The sequence below is a fragment of the Canis aureus genome, chromosome 19 (assembly GCF_053574225.1).
Source record: "Canis aureus isolate CA01 chromosome 19, VMU_Caureus_v.1.0, whole genome shotgun sequence".
Taxonomy (NCBI): domain Eukaryota; kingdom Metazoa; phylum Chordata; class Mammalia; order Carnivora; family Canidae; genus Canis; species Canis aureus.
The window spans coordinates 44,793,888-44,810,492 of NC_135629.1; the positions used below are offsets into that span (position 1 = coordinate 44,793,888).

General features: G+C 56.9%; 2 protein-coding genes across 10 annotated transcripts; both read left to right on the forward strand.

The window, feature by feature from the left end:
- Nucleotides 1–1,536: 1,536 nt before the first annotated feature.
- On the forward strand, nt 1,537–11,004 carry GMIP (GEM interacting protein). 5 transcript variants are annotated; one of them, XM_077859230.1, is made up of 22 exons: nt 1,559–1,694; nt 1,978–2,103; nt 2,603–2,687; nt 3,149–3,224; nt 3,337–3,394; nt 3,707–3,832; nt 3,921–3,985; nt 4,094–4,201; nt 4,604–4,684; nt 4,795–4,965; nt 5,054–5,191; nt 5,514–5,710; nt 6,024–6,130; nt 6,204–6,293; nt 6,658–6,735; nt 6,804–6,958; nt 7,178–7,366; nt 7,463–7,600; nt 7,701–7,897; nt 8,258–8,645; nt 10,022–10,085; nt 10,216–11,004. In XM_077859230.1, the coding sequence occupies exons 2-22, from the start codon at nt 2,076–2,078 to the stop codon at nt 10,587–10,589; spliced, it is 2,913 nt and encodes a 970-aa protein (XP_077715356.1). In that variant the 5' UTR covers nt 1,559–1,694; nt 1,978–2,075; the 3' UTR covers nt 10,590–11,004. The 5 variants fall into 5 exon arrangements, with proteins under 5 accessions (XP_077715354.1, XP_077715353.1, XP_077715355.1 ...); XM_077859228.1 differs by lacking the exon at nt 1,978–2,103 and having other exon boundaries at nt 1,537–1,694; nt 4,604–4,699; nt 4,873–4,965; XM_077859227.1 differs by lacking the exon at nt 1,978–2,103 and having other exon boundaries at nt 1,537–1,694.
- A 529-nt stretch (nt 11,005–11,533) lies between these two features.
- Nucleotides 11,534–15,189, forward strand: LPAR2 (lysophosphatidic acid receptor 2). 5 transcript variants are annotated; one of them, XM_077859234.1, is made up of 4 exons: nt 11,534–11,639; nt 12,842–13,583; nt 13,730–13,831; nt 14,307–15,189. In XM_077859234.1, exons 2-4 carry the CDS (start codon nt 12,842–12,844, stop codon nt 14,618–14,620), a joined length of 1,158 nt encoding a protein of 385 aa, XP_077715360.1. In that variant the 5' UTR covers nt 11,534–11,639; the 3' UTR covers nt 14,621–15,189. The 5 variants fall into 5 exon arrangements, with proteins under 5 accessions (XP_077715360.1, XP_077715362.1, XP_077715359.1 ...); XM_077859236.1 differs by lacking the exon at nt 11,534–11,639 and adding an exon at nt 11,771–12,033 and having other exon boundaries at nt 13,730–13,856; nt 14,307–14,615; XM_077859233.1 differs by lacking the exon at nt 11,534–11,639 and adding an exon at nt 11,780–12,029.
- Nucleotides 15,190–16,605: the final 1,416 nt, after the last annotated feature.

A 16,605-nucleotide genomic window follows, 5' to 3' on the forward strand; every position in this document is an offset into this window, starting at 1 on the left:
AACCATGAGGTTGTTAAAAAGCCTCTGGATCCAGCTGTTCGGTGCCAGGCTCCAATCTCAGAGAGTTGTACATATTTCCTAATTTGATAAGCACTTCTCTATTTCTTTGGTCTCAACTTCATATTCTGTTCTCTTAGGCACTGGTCAGTGAAGAGTTAGGGATAATGGCATTTTCTCCTCTTTAGGGATATGTGAAGTATTGCATTCCTTCCTCTCACGGTGTGATTTGATTCCAAATCATTGCAGATACTAACTCGGGTCACACCCGCAGGGGCCCTGTGCTATGTGGGGTGTCATTTATCATCTGTCAGAGGGTGCGCACTCCTTACAACTCCGGAATTGTGGAGTAGGTAGCATGAGAGCAGAGTCATGGCCGTGGGAGATTTCCTGCCTTCTCAACAGCTAAGAACTTTAGAAAACAAAGTTATAAACCTGTTTTTCTTTCTCTTATTTTTAAGATAAGTAGGGGGTGGGGGTGGAGGGGTAGCAGAAGGAGAAACAGCCTCCATGCTCAGCATGGAATTGTGACCCGAGCCAAAGGCAAATGCTTGACTGACTGATTTCACCCAGGTGCCTCATAAGTATAACTTTGACAAGCTGGATGTGAGAATCCCAGGCCCAGGCTTCAAGACAAACTCTCTCACTGCTGATTATCTGTGAGGGGCTCACCACCCCCTTGATCATTCTCAGCAGTCTGTCCCTTGTCCAGCTTGCTATCAGGAGGAGTGTGGTCCACAGTCCAAGGAAAGCCTTGGAATCCAAAACAGGGAATGGTCAGGGACCATCTGTGAATGTCTGTGAGCATCACATGGGCCCTTGGCACAAACCAAAGTGTATGGAGGTTTAGGGGTGCCAAAACCCACTGGACAGATGGGCTGTTATGATCACTTGGAATCCCTGAAACAATTTGAGGCAACTCAGAGAAGAGAGCTCTAGATTTGGAATTTGTTTGCTGGGAATGATTCTTGAGGTGCTCAGGGTGGAGATCTGTGACCTCTGGGACCTGAGAGGTGCTAGGGGCACTTCTAGCTGTGCTCTAATCAGGGCTTCAAGAGTCATTCAGCTTCCAAGGTCACTAGAGGTGCCCCAGAGCAGGGGTCTGCAGCCCTAGAGCATTGGGGGACTTAAGATCCCGCTGGAATAAAGCCTGACATCAGGCCTTTCCAGTGGGCAGCTCCATGGACCCAGTGGAGCCTGGATGGGTTCAGGGGTCCAAGAGGCACCTGGGTAGAGAAATCAATGGGTGGTGGAGTGTGGAAGATTCAGGGAACAGGCGCTCCGGACCAGGGAGTGTGCTGGGGCTTTGGGGCCCACGCAGAGAGATCTGGCAAGGAGAACCCTGGTAGGCATGGAGCCAGGGGGTGGTCGCACTGGAAGCCCTGGCCCCACAGCATCTCCCGCGTCTTTGGGCTCTTTGGGCTCGGGGAGCGGCACCGGCTTCCGGGCCTCAGGGGCGTGGCCGACCCGCCGAGGTGAAGCCGGGGGGCGGGGCTTCTGCGGAGCAGGGGCGTGTTCGATGGCGGGGCGTAGCCTCTGCTGGGCGGGGCTACGCGGAACCCGGGCGGCGGCGGAGGCGGCAGCGGCAGCGGCCGCGGCAGGAAATAGGGGCTGGGCCCCGCCGGCGCGAGATCCCATCCCAGCCCCGGTCCCCGCCGAGCGATCCTCGGGCCGGGCGATGGACGCAGCAGAGCCGGGTAGGCGGTCCGGGATACGGGATCCTAGAGGGACCTCCCCCAGCTGTACCCCACTTCCTAAATTGAGTGGTCTCGGCTGTCCCTTTCTGTCCAGAGAGTGGTGAAGGAGTCCCAAACGGGAGGGACACGGGCATCCTCCACTGGGTACCCCCAAACCGAGGGGGCCCAGGACATCATTCTCTGACCCCCTCCCCGTTTGGAGTCTTCACCCCGGATGCCTGGGGGAGGGGGCCCAGGAAGGGGAAGTGGCTGCTTCTGCTTCTGATATTTGTGATGGGGGCAGGGTGTCGCGACTGCTGATGGAGAGGGCGACGCGGCAGGATCCCCACTCGGCTCCTCCATAGTCCAGGGAGTGGGCACTGCTGATCTGGGCTCCCTAGAATGGGGGCTGTGGCAGAAATGTGGCAAGGTCTGACTTGTATTTCCGGCTGTCTTTGTGTCTCTGCTGTGCATGTTGAGTGTCATTTGGTCTTTATGTTCTTCTGGTTTTGGTCTGTTTGTGCCACAGGCTCTGTGCCGGTCTCTCCCACGTGTATTTCCATCTGTCTGGCCTGAGGTCCATGTGGTTCCATTGTCAAGCTGGCTCTCTCCCCAGGGACAGTGTGGCTGCATCTGGGGCATCTGTTTTGTTGCTTTGCTTCTGGGCCCATGTGTGTGTGGGTGTCTCCGTTCCTCTGAGCAGCTGTCTCTGTGTTGGGTTGTGCCTGAGTCCATCTGCCTGCCCTGAGTTGGCTTCACCCCAGGCCACACTGCCTCAATCCTGACTCTGACACCCACCCCACACTCTCTACAGGTCCAGAACACTGTCTCTCTCTCCCTCCCCTCCAAACAACTGGCTAAGGGCCTAGGTGCTGCTGTGGGTGGAGGGAAGCTTCAGTTGGTCCATGTATGACACTCCCCTCCCCCAGGGCTACCCCTGGCTCCGGAGAGCAGGAAGAGGTACAGTGACATCTTCCGGAGCCTGGACAACCTTGAGATCTCACTGGGGAACGTGTGAGTCTAAACCTGGGCCACCCCAAATCCCTAACCATTTAGGTACCTCATTAGGAACCTATAACATCTGGATCCACTTACCAAATAACCTGAGAAGTCCAAGATGGGTCCCTCCAAAACATGAAAAATCCCAAAATTCAGCCCTCCACCCCAACCTACTGGAAATCCCCCAAATGGTCCTAAGACCCCCATATATTCTTCTTGTGATCCCTTAAAACATTTGAGATCCTTATAATTCTACTCTATGAACTCCAGATTCACCTGGGACCTTTTAACTCCCTCAAGTCCCATTAAAAAAACTCATCTGGTTCCCCACAAAACCACTCAGGCCTCCCAGATACAAGAGATGTCACAGAGATGATATGTCCAGGACTACCACTCAGATTGCCCTGGGGACTCCCAACACCCCTAACCAAGACAGACTGGGTGGAGGGTGGTATCCTGACACCCTTACCTCCCAGGACCCTTGAGATGCCGCCTGGAGACCCCGTGCTTTCAGGAGACCCAGAATCTGACAAGACCCCTACAGCCACTGAGGTGAAGGGCGGAACCAAGGAGGCAGGGAGGAGGGGGTCCTCCAGGAGGAGGGGCTCTAGGGGTTGAGGCCTCTGCTCTGCTTGCTCCTGAATGCTGCCTCCCTCCCCTTCAGACCAATGAAACCAGCCTTTGGAGTGGCCCTTCCCTGGAGGGTCCTGCACCCCTAACAGGTAGGGGACTTTGGGACTGAGGGAATGAGGGCAGAGAGGAGTCCCTCCTTCAACTAGTCATCACCCACTGCCTGTTCTGTGTGCCAGGGACACAGCAGTACACAGGACAGAGCTGAGCTCCTCCCCTTAGGGAGCCCCCATCTGAGTGGAGAATCAGTATAAAATTGCAACCTGGACAAGATCATAAACGGGTGTTTGGGGCAGCCATAGGGTGTAGAATAGGGGTCTCTGGTTTGGCCGATCTTGGGGTTCAGGGAAAGCTAACACAGAAGGTCAGAGTTCAGAGGTCTGAGGTTCACTTTTCTGCCCCAGGGGAGGAACTGGACTTGCGGCTCATACGGACCAAGGGGGGCGTGGATGCAGCTCTGGACTATGCCAAGACCTGGAGCCGCTACGCTAAGGAGCTACTGGCCTGGACCGAGAAGAGAGCCAGCCTTGGTGAGGGCCCCTCTGCCTTGCCCCAGGCTCCAGGGCCCAGGCAGTGCCCACACCGTACTCAACTCAGACCCCTGCTGTCTTCCCCCAGAGCTAGAGTTTGCCAAAAGCATCATGAAAATCGCCGAGGCTGGCAAGGTGTCAATCCACCAGCAGGTAGCCATGAGCAGACCCCCCACTCCGCCCAGGGCCCAAGCCCTCCAGAACCGCAGCCCTGACCCCCTAGATCCTCAGCATCTTCTAACACCAACCTTCCCACCCCAGAGCCACATGCCACTGCAGTACATCTACACCCTGTTTCTGGAACATGACCTAAGCCTGGGAGCCCTGGCCATGGAAACAGTGGCCCAGCAGAAAAGAGATTATTACCAGGTGAGGGGGCCCTGCTGCATGCATTATTCGAGTCCCCTCTCCCTAGGAGGAAGACACTACCATCAGTGCCATTTTGCTCATGAGGAAGCTGAGGCCCAGGGATGCTGAGGAACTTGCCCAAGGTTACCCAGCAGAGATTCAAACCAAGCTTCCTGTGCAATTGCAAAACTGTGCTTTTGTTTGTTTGCAGGGCTTGGCATGGGGTTGGGGGTTGCTGAGTGATCCCAGGCAGAGAGCTTTGGCACATGTGGGTCCAGGCTTTAGAAAGGATCAGGTGAAGGGCCAGTGGGTGGGGGAGAGAGTGCAGACCCAAAAGAGGGTCCAGAATATGAAAGGCACATGGTAGCAAGGAGCAGAAAGACTGGGGCGGCCCTGAAGCAGCCCCCCATCTGTCCTTGCCAGCCTCTAGCAGCCAAACGAACTGAAATCGAGAAATGGCGGAAGGAGTTTAAGGAGCAGTGGCTGAAAGAGCAGAAGCGGATGGTGAGGCCTGGCTGGGTGAGTGGGTGTGCGCTGGCTGGAGGTGGAGGAGAGGAAGAGGCTCTGATCTGTCCCCTTCTGTCCCTACCACCCCGCCCCCCCCACGGTCCCAGAATGAGGCAGTGCAGGCGCTGCGGAGGGCCCAGCTCCAGTATGTGCAGCGCAGCGAGGACCTGTGGGTTCGTTCCCAGGCATCCCCTGAGGACCCGGCACCTCAGGCCTCGCCTGGGCCCAGCAAACAGCAGGAGCGGCGGCGGCGATCTCGAGAGGAGGCCCAGGCCAAGGTGGGGACCTGGTGCCATGCTCCCCAGCACTTTGGTGCACCCAGCCCCACACTTTTTCCCACGTGTGTCCTGGCCCTGGTTTCCCTAGGTTCAGGAGGCCGTGGCGCTATATCAGGCCTCTGTCCGTGAAGCCAACGCACGGCAACAAGACCTGGAGGCTGCCAAGCAGCGGATCGTGTCGCATGTGCGCAAGCTGGTGCTGCAGGGAGATGAAGTGCTGAGGCGGGTGAGACCCCTTCCCACTGCTGCCTCACACTCTCCTTTGGCCCCAGCCGTCCGCCTGCCCCTAACCCATCCCCAGGGCCTAGGACTCCTTCTCCCCAGACAGCCAGTTTCTGCCCTCAGTCCCTGACCACACCTCAGCTTTGGTGCCACCCACTTGGGGTCCTATCTCTACCCCTCCATTCTGGGCCAGGATGTGATCATGCCCTGCCCCAGCTGCCTCTCATTGCTTGCCCTGCCCCTAGACCCTGACCACACTGGGTGTCTCTAAAGGTCAGGCTCTGTCCCTCTCTCACTGAAGTCTGACCTAGCCCCCACCCCTGCAGGTGACCCTGGGACTGTTCGGGCTGCGAGGGGCGCAGGCGGAGCGTGGCCCCCGTGCCTTCGCTGCCCTGGCCGAGTGCTGTGAGCCCTTTGAGGCTGGCCAGCGCTACCAGGAGTTCGTGAGGGCGCTGCAGCCTGAGGCCCCACCACCCCCTCCACCTGCCTTCTCCTTCCAGGAATTCGTGCCCACTGCACACAGGTGGGGACCCACCCAGGAGCAGGGTCAGGAATGGGCCCCATAGACAGTGGCGGGCTGTTGGCACCACCAAGCTGAATACTCAGGATCAGAAAACTCAAAGCCTCGGTTCTTGGTTTAGTACCCAAGGCTTTTATCTGTGGGGGTGGGTATCCCTGTTCTGGGAGAGTCCAAACTTTAGGGTTACTGTACTGGGTGCTCACGGGTGTCGAGGCTTGCAGACGCAAGTGCTTGGAGTTAGGTGCTAGATGTAGTGCATAGGTGATGTCATCCCAAAGCAGTTTCCTGGTTATCAGACTCCTCAAACTCCTTTCAGCTCCCCTCTGGACATAAGAAAGAAGCCCTCTGGACCCCCACCCCCACGGCTGGATGAAAGTGCAGCTGAGGCTGGCCCTTGGGAGGACACAGGCATAAGTTGGCAAGGTGAGCATAGCAGGGAGGAGGCAGGAGTGGTGCTGGAGCAGGGGTCCATCCTAATTGACCTGTTTCCCCCTAGGGACTCCAGGCCCAACTCCAGGCAGCGATGTGGACAGTGTGGGTGGTGGCAGCGAATCTCGGTCCCTGGACTCTCCCACTTCCAGCCCAGGTGAGGCCAGGATCTGGCCCTAACCCGTTCCCTACCTCTAACCAGCCTCTAGACCCTGCCCAGGCTCTGACCCTCAATCTCTAACCTGTCATTTGACCTCTGACCTACCTGTACCCCTGACCTATTTCCTCATCCTCTGATCCATTCTCTTGAGCCAATTTCTGAATGACCCCACAGACTGCTGACCCATTCTCCAACCCCTAATATCAGACCTGACTTCCCTCCTGACTTCTAACCCTTTCCCCAAGGGCATCTGTGGGTAGTTCTGGAAAACCCAAAAACAAGGAATATCTCCTTAGCCCTGCAGCTTCCCCATGACCCCTGTGACCCCTGACTTCTATGATCCTTGACCCTCTGACTCCAGGCTCTGGCACAAGGCGGTTGATGAAGGTTTCATCCATAGGCACTGAGTCCTCAGATGACTTTGAGGAGCGAGATCCCGGTAAGGCTGGAAGCAGATGGGGCATGGCGGGGGGTGGACCAGGCACCCCTGACCCTGTGTCCCTGCAGACCTGGTAGATGGGCTGGAGAACGGCCCAGGAACCCCCTTCAGGAAGTGGACGCTCTCCAGTGCGGCCCAAACCCACCGGTTACGACGGCTACGGGGCCCAGCCAAGTGCCGTGAATGTGAAGCCTTCATGGTCAGCGGGACTGAGTGTGAGGAGGTGTGGCCTGAGCCCATCAACCAATGACCTCTTCTGACTCGAAGGACCTCCCTGACCCTAAGCACTTCCCTGACCTGAAATCCCTATGACCTTTCTGCCCTTGGGACATACCCTGATCTAACAGTGTCCTATGAGTCCCCTGCCCCTGAGGATCTCTATGACCTCTCTTCCCCCTACTGACCCCTGATGACCTCCCTGACTCTATGACCTTCCTCTCAGTGCTTTCTGACCTGCCACAAGCGCTGCCTGGAGACTCTACTGATCCTCTGTGGACATAAGCGCCTCCCAGCCCGGACCCCCCTCTTTGGAGTCGACTTCCTGCAGCTGCCCAGGGACTTCCCGGAGGAGGTGCCCTTTGTGATCACCAGGTGCACGGCTGAGATAGAACAGCGTGCCCTGGGTGTGCAGGTGCTGCCCTGACTCTTGACCACCCCCAGTAGTGACCCAGCCCTCTTGATAGCCAGACCGGAAGTCAAGTATCTATCTCCTGCCCCTGCCCTGCAGGGCATTTATCGGGTCAGCGGGTCCCGGGTCCGTGTGGAGCGGCTGTGCCAGGCTTTTGAGAATGGTCGAGCACTGGTGGACATGTCAGGGAACTCGCCTCATGATGTCTCGAGTGTTCTCAAGCGGTTCCTCCAGGAGGTGGGTACTCAATGCTTGGGGGCAGGGGCTGGGCGGGCTCAGGCTGAGGGCCCTCTGCAGCCCACCTATACCCATGTCCCTCCCCCCATTCCACCCCCAGCTCACTGACCCCGTGGTCCCCTTCCACCTCTACGACGCCTTCATCTCTCTGGCTAAGACCCTGCATGCAGACCCTGGGCACGACCCTGGGACCCCCAGCCCCAGCCCTGAGGTTATCCGCTCGCTGAAGACCCTCTTGGTGCAGCTGCCTGACTCTAACTACAACACCCTGCAGCACCTGGTGGCCCATCTGTTCAGGTGTGCACTGTCCCTGACCTTGAAATGTGACTTCTGACCTTAGCCACAGATTTGTGACTGTGTCCGTGGACATGTCACATGACTACTGACATGACTACTGACCTCTGGGACTGACCCCTGACACTGACTTCTGATCTTTGCATGTGTTTTCTGAGCTCTGAATCTTAATACATGACTCCAGACTTTGGGGGCTCACCCCTGATCTCCACTGCTGGGCGTGTAGCTGCTGGTCTCAATGACTGGGACCACTTACCCATGACTTGGGCAAGTTGTCACTAGCCTAGCCTACTAGCCTCGCCTTCCTGATGGCCAGTGACCATCCATTCCATGCCCTGATCTTTTTCCTCATACCATCCCCAGGGTGGCTGCACAGTTTGAGGAAAACAAGATGTCTGCCAACAACCTGGGCATTGTGTTTGGGCCAACACTGCTGCGGCCACCGGACGGTCCAGGGGCAGCTGGTGCTGGCTCCGTCACCTGTCTACTAGACTCGGGGCACCAGGCCCAGCTCGTTGAGTTCCTCATTGTATACTATGAGCAAATCTTTGGGATGGATGACCTCCCTGTGGCCACTGAGCCTCCGCCCCAAGACCCCAGTCCGGCTCCTGGGCCTCTCACAAACAACCCTCAACCACCACCCTCCAACCTTGCCCCAGATCCCCTACCCCTAGTCCTAGCCTCGGACCCCGACACAGACTCTGAGCTCCATGGTACCTTGGAGAAGCATCCTGAGGCCACGCCTCCTGAGGTAGGAACCCACTGGGCCCGCAGACAGGAGGAGGGCCTTCTCTCCATTTAATCTTATCACTTTCCTGTCTTCCTTCCTTTCTTTGCCTTTAAAATGTTCTCTTTCATTCCCTCTCTCCTTACACATGAGGAATGAAATGGTGAGTAATAATAATGGAGGAACAACAGGGTACAGCTCTGCAGAGAGTTACTAACATAGGTGATTATTTATTCTTTCAACAGAATGTTTATTGAGCATTTACTATGTACCAAGTATTGTTGTAGTAGGCATTACCAATACATCAGTGAGTAAATTATTCAGAGACCCCATCCTTTTGGTAACTGCAGTCCAGCGGGAAAGAAACCAACAACAAATAAGAAATATGGTATAAAGTCAGTTTATAGGGCATTACAAGGTGACAAGTACTATGGAGAATAAAAGAAAGGGTAGCATAAGGTAAGAGACATTGGGGGTACCAAGGAGAGGCAGAGGGCAGTTTGTAGCAGTAAATAGGATGCTGTGAGCAGATCTCATGGAGAAGGTGGATTTGAGCAAAGACTGGAGAGATGTGAGGGAGGAATGAGCCAGGTGGAGATCCGGGGAAGGGTGTTCTAATGGGAATAGCCAATGCAAAGGCCCTGAGGTGAGAGCATGCCTGGTGTGTGTAGGATGTAGCCTTGAGTTGTAATGAATTAGTGAAGAGAAGGTGGTAGAAAGTGAGGCCAAAGAGGGGTCTGTGGAATGCCACACATTGTGTACTTACTGTGCATGGGCATTTTATAGGCTTCCTATCATCTCTACTGCAGCCCTGAGAGGTAGATACTGTTAGTGAAAACCATTTACAGATGAGACTCCTACTGATGGCTTCCCTGCCCCTCAGATCCTGCTACACACACCATTCCTGAGAGCATGTGCCTCCCCTCACAGCAGCCCAGAGCTGGCAAAGGGCCTGTCAGTGAGCACTGGGTCTCTGAGAAATGGAATGGCTCAGAAAGTGCTTGGAACATGTAGAAAGAACTCTAGCTGCTATTAGCATTTAGCTAAAGAATAAACTGAAGGATGTACAGATAAATTAAAAAGTGGGTGCGAGGTTATAGAGCAGAGCAGAATGGAGACAGATAGTTCACCTGGTCCTAATGCGGACATGGCTAAGTCACTCCCTGGCCTGGCTCTCTGCTGAGCAAGGGCGTTCCTGCCCTCATGGAGTCCACAGTTGAGATGAATAATATTGTTCTGCACAAGGAGACAAGCTGTACACTGTTAAGGGCATCGCCTCCCCAGATACCAAAACTGCAAAAGACCTTTTACATGTCCAGAAAAAAACCCTCAGCTCTCAAAGAACCTCAAAGAACTGGGATTTTATTATTGGGGTTTTGGTCTTGGGTTTGTTCCTACAGATTCCAACTCCACAGAGTGACCACAGAGAAGTGGCTGAGGACACCAAAAAGGAAGAAGAGGAAGGTGAGTATGTTGGGGGGTAGCCCAGGAATCAGAGGGGTGTCCTTGCCTGGGATAGCTTGGCTGAGGTTTGACCCCCAGGTTATATCCAGAGGACTCAGGGGTGCTCATCATTGACCATCCCAACCCACAGTGTCCAGCCAAGGTCCAGAGGACTCACTCCTGGGGACTCAATCCCGTGGCCACTTCAGCCGCCAGCCAGTGAAATATCCCCGGGGTGGAGCACGGCCTATCACCCACCAGCTTTCCAGCTTTGCCTTGGTAGCTTCCAAATTGTGTGAGGAGACCCCTATCACATCAGTGACGCGAGGGAGTTTGCGGAGGCGAGGACCTGGCCCTGTCACCTCCTCGCCTGAGGGCAGCCCTCTGCGCCGCACCCCGCTGCCCAAGCATTTTGAGATCACCCAGGAGACAGCCCGGCTTCTCTCCAAGCTACCCAGCGAAGCTGTGCCCAAGGCCACCTGCTGCCCAGATCCCCAACCTGAGGAAGCTGAGGACCATCTTTGACCATCCCAGCCTTCTGACCAAGGGGGAAAGGACTGAGAAGGTGTTCAGTGTTGGGGGAACTGGAGAGTTCCTGCAAGGAAAGACTACATGGCCTTGGAGACTAAAACCCCTTTTGAAGCAATATACCAGTATTCCCCCACTAGACATAGGTCACTGCCAAGCATCAGGGCCACTCAGGTTCAGAGGTTAGTCAGGGTCAACACTCAGGGTCATTACAAGTCATGGGATCCTTGGCATCCACTCTAGTCTCTAACCCCTGGGACAGGGGTACCTTTTGCTACTTTGGTTGTAGCCACTCCCCCACCTCTGCCTGCCTCCTTAGCTGCCTCAGGTGAGCAGCTCTTGGAGGGAGTGGGCAGCCCAGACTCTGTGGCACCTGGGGCCTGACGCCTGGGAATAAACTGTGTCCTTTATACCCTTGAGTGTCTTTTTTTTTTTTGCCAGGCAAGGGTGATGGGAGAGAGAGAGGGGAGGGCAGCATCCTTTGGCCCCACTTTACCCACTGGAGGAACTAAGGCCCCCTTTCATCCCCAAACATCCTTGAGCACCTACAAGAAGTACGGGCTGGGCCCGGGCACCCGGCTGAGTCACAACGGCCCGTCCCTCCCGGAGCTCCACGTCCCCGATCCTGTCCTGCATAATCAAACAAATATAACAAAGTGCAGATAACCGGGACAATGGGGCTGTGTGCTCTGGGCCGTGGGAGCCTAGGGCCGCCATCAGCCGGGCCGGGCAGGGGGCAGCGCGGCCGCGGGCGCAGGGCGTGGGGGTGGGATTTCCAGAAACTTGAGCGCGGCCCGAGGGTCAGCTGGGGCCGGAGAGGTCCGTGGGGCCCCGGGGGCCGCGCGCGCGGTATCTCGGGGCCGGGGAAGCGGAGGCGGGGCGGGGGTCCCGGCGGTGGGAGCCCGGTCGGATCAGGGCGTGGCTTGGAGCTCGGCGACGGATTGGACGGCGGGGAGCGGGTGGGGTGGGGCCGGGCGGGGGCGCGGACCCTGAGACCACCCGGAGCTGCGCCCAGGCGGCGCGAGGTCACGGCGGGGACTTGGCGCGGTGAGTGGCTCGGCCCCCGGGGGCTCGAAACTGCGCGTGGGGCGGGCGGGGGCGGGGGCGGGGGCGGGGGTCCCGCGCCGGAAGTGCAGGGGCGACCGCGAGGCCGGGAGGAAACGGTGGGGGGCTGCGGTTCCGGGAGACCCCGTCCCGACCGCGCCGGCGGAGGCGGGATCCCCCAGGTGGCGGGGGCGGGGCGGGGCTCCCAGGTGGCGGGGGCGGGGCGCCGCGCCCAGGCAGGGGCGGGACCCCGCCCTCCGGCTCTCGGCGCCCGCGCCCAGCGCACCCGGACGCTCGTCGGCTCCCGCGGTGGCCCCCAGGCTATGGGTCTGGGGCCTACCCCGTCCCCCCGGGAGGCCGCCCGTCTGCGACGTGACGGGCCGCCCAGACGAGGCCGGTACTGACGGTGGCGGGCGGGCGCGGGTCCCCGGGAGGGCGCGGCACGTGCCTGCGGGGCCCGGGCACCGCCCCCTCCTCCCCTTAGCCCCGGCTCCTCCTCCAGCCTGGGGGCGCCTGGGGGCGCCTGGAGGCCCCGCGGCCGCCGCCTCCCTGGCCGCCCCCTTTGTCTGGGAGACCGCCGGGGTCCTCCGTCCCACCCGTCACTGCCCGATACCCCGCCCGCCTCGGGAACGCTCGCGCCCAGCACCCGCCGCCCAACTTCTGGGGCCGCGTCGCTGCCGGCTCTGGTGGACCCGGTCACTTCCACGCTCAAGCACGGACTGCCCGCAGGGTCCCAGCAGCGACTCCACCCTGCTCACACACGCCCCTTGGGCTCTACTTTGTGCACTGATCCCAGCAGCGAGCGTACCGTCCCTCACCCACTTGCACAGCTCCTGGCGCTTTGTCCCTCCTTCCCCGCCACTCACCCCCCCAGTACAGATTGGGCGCGCTTGGGTAGTAGATGATTTTTTTGTTGTTTTCGTTTGTTTGATTTTGCTTAAGTTAAAACAAACAGCCAGTCATTTGATTTGGGGGGATAATCTTTGTAAGGGTCTTATTAGTAAATGAGCAACAGCTGCCCATCCCCCACACTCCCACCAGGGAGCTTGCTTTCCCGGTTACCCTGGGCTCCACCACTGCCACTTTACCCCGAGTCTGAGACCCTTGCCCTTCCTGTCCTGACCCCCACCCTCACTGGCTGCTGCTCATTCTTGTGTCCTTCGAACAAATGCCACCTATACTGACCTCTCCCTCTGTGCCCCCAGATGGTCACCATGGGCCAGTGCTACTACAACGAGACCATCGGCTTCTTCTACAACAACAGTGGCAAGGAACTCAGCTCCCACTGGCGGCCCAAAGATGTGGTTGTGGTGGCCCTGGGGCTGACAGTCAGCGTGCTGGTGCTGCTGACCAACTTGCTGGTCATCGCAGCCATTGCTTCCAACCGACGCTTCCACCAGCCCATTTACTACCTGCTTGGCAACCTGGCCGCGGCTGACCTCTTTGCTGGTGTGGCCTACCTCTTCCTCATGTTCCACACTGGCCCTCGCACGGCCCGGCTCTCGCTGGAGGGCTGGTTCGTGCGGCAGGGCCTGCTGGACACCAGCCTGACGGCATCAGTGGCCACACTGCTAGCCATCGCCGTGGAGCGGCACCGCAGCGTGATGGCTGTGCAGCTGCACAGCCGCCTGCCCAGAGGCCGAGTCGTCATGCTCATCGTGGGGGTGTGGGTGGCTGCACTGGGCCTGGGGCTGCTGCCGGCCCACTCCTGGCACTGCCTCTGTGCCCTGGACCGCTGCTCACGCATGGCCCCCCTGCTCAGCCGCTCCTATCTGGCTGTCTGGGCCCTGTCCAGCCTGCTTGTCTTCCTGCTCATGGTGGCTGTCTACACCCGCATTTTCTTCTATGTGAGGCGGAGGGTGCAGCGCATGGCAGAGCACGTCAGCTGCCACCCGCGATACCGAGAGACCACACTCAGCCTGGTCAAGACCGTTGTCATTATCCTGGGTGAGTGAGTGTCCTCAGCTGGCCCAGGGTTGCGGGAACCCTGCTTCCCCCCAACTCCCACAAGGCATGGGAGGGCATGATTTGGGTGGGGAATGTTCTCCAAGGAGGTGACATCTGAGCAGAGACCTGAATGCTGGGAAGGGAAGAGTTCCAGGCAGAGGGAACAGAAGGTGAGAGTCCCGCAGGACTGGGCTGTGCCTCCAAAGAGGAGAGGAGGCCCGTGTGGCTGGAGAGAAGCAGGAGAAAAGGTCAGCACCGCCTCGAAGGGCACAGGCAAGAGTCAGATTTTGTTCTGAGTTCTGTGGGAAGCCCTCAAGAGTTCTTAGTAGGGAGTAATGAGGTCAGTCTGGCTGTAGAGTGGTCTGAGTGGGGGAGGTAGCCAGGTTATCCTGCAAGGATACACTCCCCTACCCCTAAGAACAAGGAGTGACTCTTCCCTATGACCCCCTTTCCCCCCACCAAGTAACACCTCTCCCACATGACCTCCTTCCCCTCATAGAACAAATTTTCATGTAGAAATGTCCAGCACCCTGTCTACCGTGTACCAGGTTAGGAAAGGCATCCCTTCTGGCAGATAAATCAGAGAAAGGTGTCAGGCGGCTCTTGCCCTGCAAACTACACAGCTGTTGTCTGAGCTCTGGAGCTCCTTCCAGGCCTGAGCTCTGACCTGTGGGTTTTGGGCCCCAATAGCTAGCCCTGCTCACCTCAGGCTCCATCCTATAGGGGCGTTCGTGGTCTGCTGGACTCCAGGCCAGGTGGTGCTGCTCCTGGATGGTCTGGGCTGCAAGTCCTGCAACGTCCTGGCGGTGGAGAAGTATTTCCTACTCCTGGCCGAGGCCAACTCACTGGTCAACGCCGTGGTGTACTCGTGCCGAGATGCTGAGATGCGCCGCACCTTCCGCCGCCTCCTCTGCTGTCTGTGCCTACGCCGGTCCACCCACGAGTCTGCCCGCTATGCACCCTCCGCCCGAACAGGTGCCAGCACTCGCATCATGCTTCCTGAGAATGGCCACTCCTTGATGGACTCCACCCTTTAGCCGACCTGGGACTTCAGTGGGGTGCTGCAAATGCCAGATTATGGCCTCCGACCACTGGTGAATGCACCTGGCTCTACCTAAGCTGCAGGACAGACCTTCAGTCTGCCATGGCACAACTCCACTGCCAGCCTGCCCCAGGGCCTGGGGGAGTGGGGTCATCTCTCAATGCCCAGGAGAGAGTCAGAAGGGATTCAGGAATCTGCCCTTCAATCATCTCAGGTTGTGGGGGTTTTTAACCGACATTTTCTATTTTTACCACTCATCCCTGGTAAACCCTGTGGACTACTTCCCTGTCTGTGGTGGTGTGGGTGTTTAAGATGGGAGAGATGAGAGCCCTCTCAGGCCACTCTGCTCAGTGCGACAGAGTGACAAGGATGGACCATGGATGCGCTATCTGCCTGAATCTGATTCTTCAGGGGTGCAGACTGAGGGGTGCTGAGCATGAGCTGGGAAAAGGTTTGTGGACCCTTGCAGCCTCTGGGGTCCTGCCTGTCCCTATTAGAATTGAGGAGTTTGTGGGGAGAACGTGCTATAAGGAGTAAACCTTTCTCTCTGCTGAGGTCTCCAGAGCATTTTGTCATCAACTCAGATGGTCCATCTGTCCCTGTGTCCCAGAATTGTGCACCTAGGCTTGGGCTAGGCTGGGATCTCTTCAGCCCTAGTTCTCTTTTCTCTTTGATCTCTGTACAGCTGTTACTCCCTCTCTTTTTTTTTATTTTTTTATTTTATTTTTTTAAACTTTTTTTTTAAAGATTTTATTTATTTATTCTTGAGCTCTCTCTCTTTTTTTTTTTTTTTTTTTTTTTTGAGCTCTCTCTCTTTTTAAAGTAAACTCTCTACCCAACATGGGACTCGATCTCACAACCGCGAGATCAAGAGTGGCATGCTCTGCTAACCGAGCCAGCCAGATGCCCTATTCAATCTCTCTTGTTGGAGGTCTTGCCTCCGTTTTGCCTACTCCCCTGCCTCTGACTCACCCCCATCTGTCTCTGTCCTCTAGAGCCCACAGTGGTCTCTGACCTGTGTGAGCCCTCTTTCTCCTGCCTGTCCTTTCGTCTGAGTCCAGACTATTACAGTCATGTGTGTCGATCCCACAGTGGGAGTGGGGCCCACAGAGTAGGGTGCAGGATTTGAGAGTTGCTGTTTCTCCAGCTCCTCTGATGTGCCTGGCATGCTGACAAGCACTGTAGGTGCATTATTTAATCATTACTTGCATCTTGTGGTGCAGATGCACACTTATTTTCACATGAAGACAGTGAAGTTGCAGTATGGCCTGTGGCTGGTTACACAGCTTCAAAAGGCTATGGAGGTGAACCGAGAGACTTGAGAGGCCCCTGGAGAAAGAGCTTTGGATCCCTACAATGTCCAGAATTGGTCACAAACTCAGCCTGGTTTTCTTCACCTCACCTCACAGCCCTCCAAGGCTTTAGACATGCCATGATGAGCCCCACCCTCAGATGCTCATAGAGGCATCCTTCCAGGTACAGTATAGACTAGAATCTGGATTCTCTGCTTCTACTTCAGCAGGGAGGAGACAGGGTTATAGCTCTACTTAAGGTTCACATGCTAAATAGCCAGAATTTGGACTCAGGCCGTGCATTAGAAGCCAAATTCTTAAGCCAGTAAAGCATATATTACTGAAGAACCAAAAACATCTAGTCCTAAAAAAAAAAGAAAAAAAAAAATCTAGTCCTATGTTAAATGGGGCTGGCTTTCCCTTTGGGAAAACTCCCTTTGTCCTAAGACAGCTCTGTGAGGAGGCAAGAATGAACTGGGTTGCTGGGAACTTCAGGGTCCAAGGTGGGCAGCACATCTTCTAGGGCCTGAGGCCAGAATCTCCAGAGATGGTGAGCCAGCCAAGTGCCTTCCACCATGGATCTGGGCACAGGACCATAAAAGATACATTCCTTGCCTCCATGGAGCTCTAGGACTATTAGACAAACATGTCCCTTTGGGTGTCAACACCAATTCCTATAGGGTGGAGA

Coding starts and splice junctions, on each gene's coding strand:
- GMIP (XM_077859230.1), top strand. CDS start 2,076: ATGGGGGCTGTGGCAGAAATGTGGCAAG. Junction 4,685..4,794: donor TGAAAGAGCAGAAGCGGATG/GTGAGGCCTGGC, acceptor CCACGGTCCCAG/AATGAGGCAGTGCAGGCGCT. Junction 7,898..8,257: donor CTGGTGGCCCATCTGTTCAG/GTGTGCACTGTC, acceptor TACCATCCCCAG/GGTGGCTGCACAGTTTGAGG.
- LPAR2 (XM_077859234.1), top strand. CDS start 12,842: ATGGTCACCATGGGCCAGTGCTACTACAACGAGACCATCGGCTTCTTC. Junction 13,584..13,729: donor GACCGTTGTCATTATCCTGG/GTGAGTGAGTGT, acceptor TGGGAAGGGAAG/AGTTCCAGGCAGAGGGAACA. Junction 13,832..14,306: donor GGAGAGAAGCAGGAGAAAAG/GTCAGCACCGCC, acceptor TCCATCCTATAG/GGGCGTTCGTGGTCTGCTGG.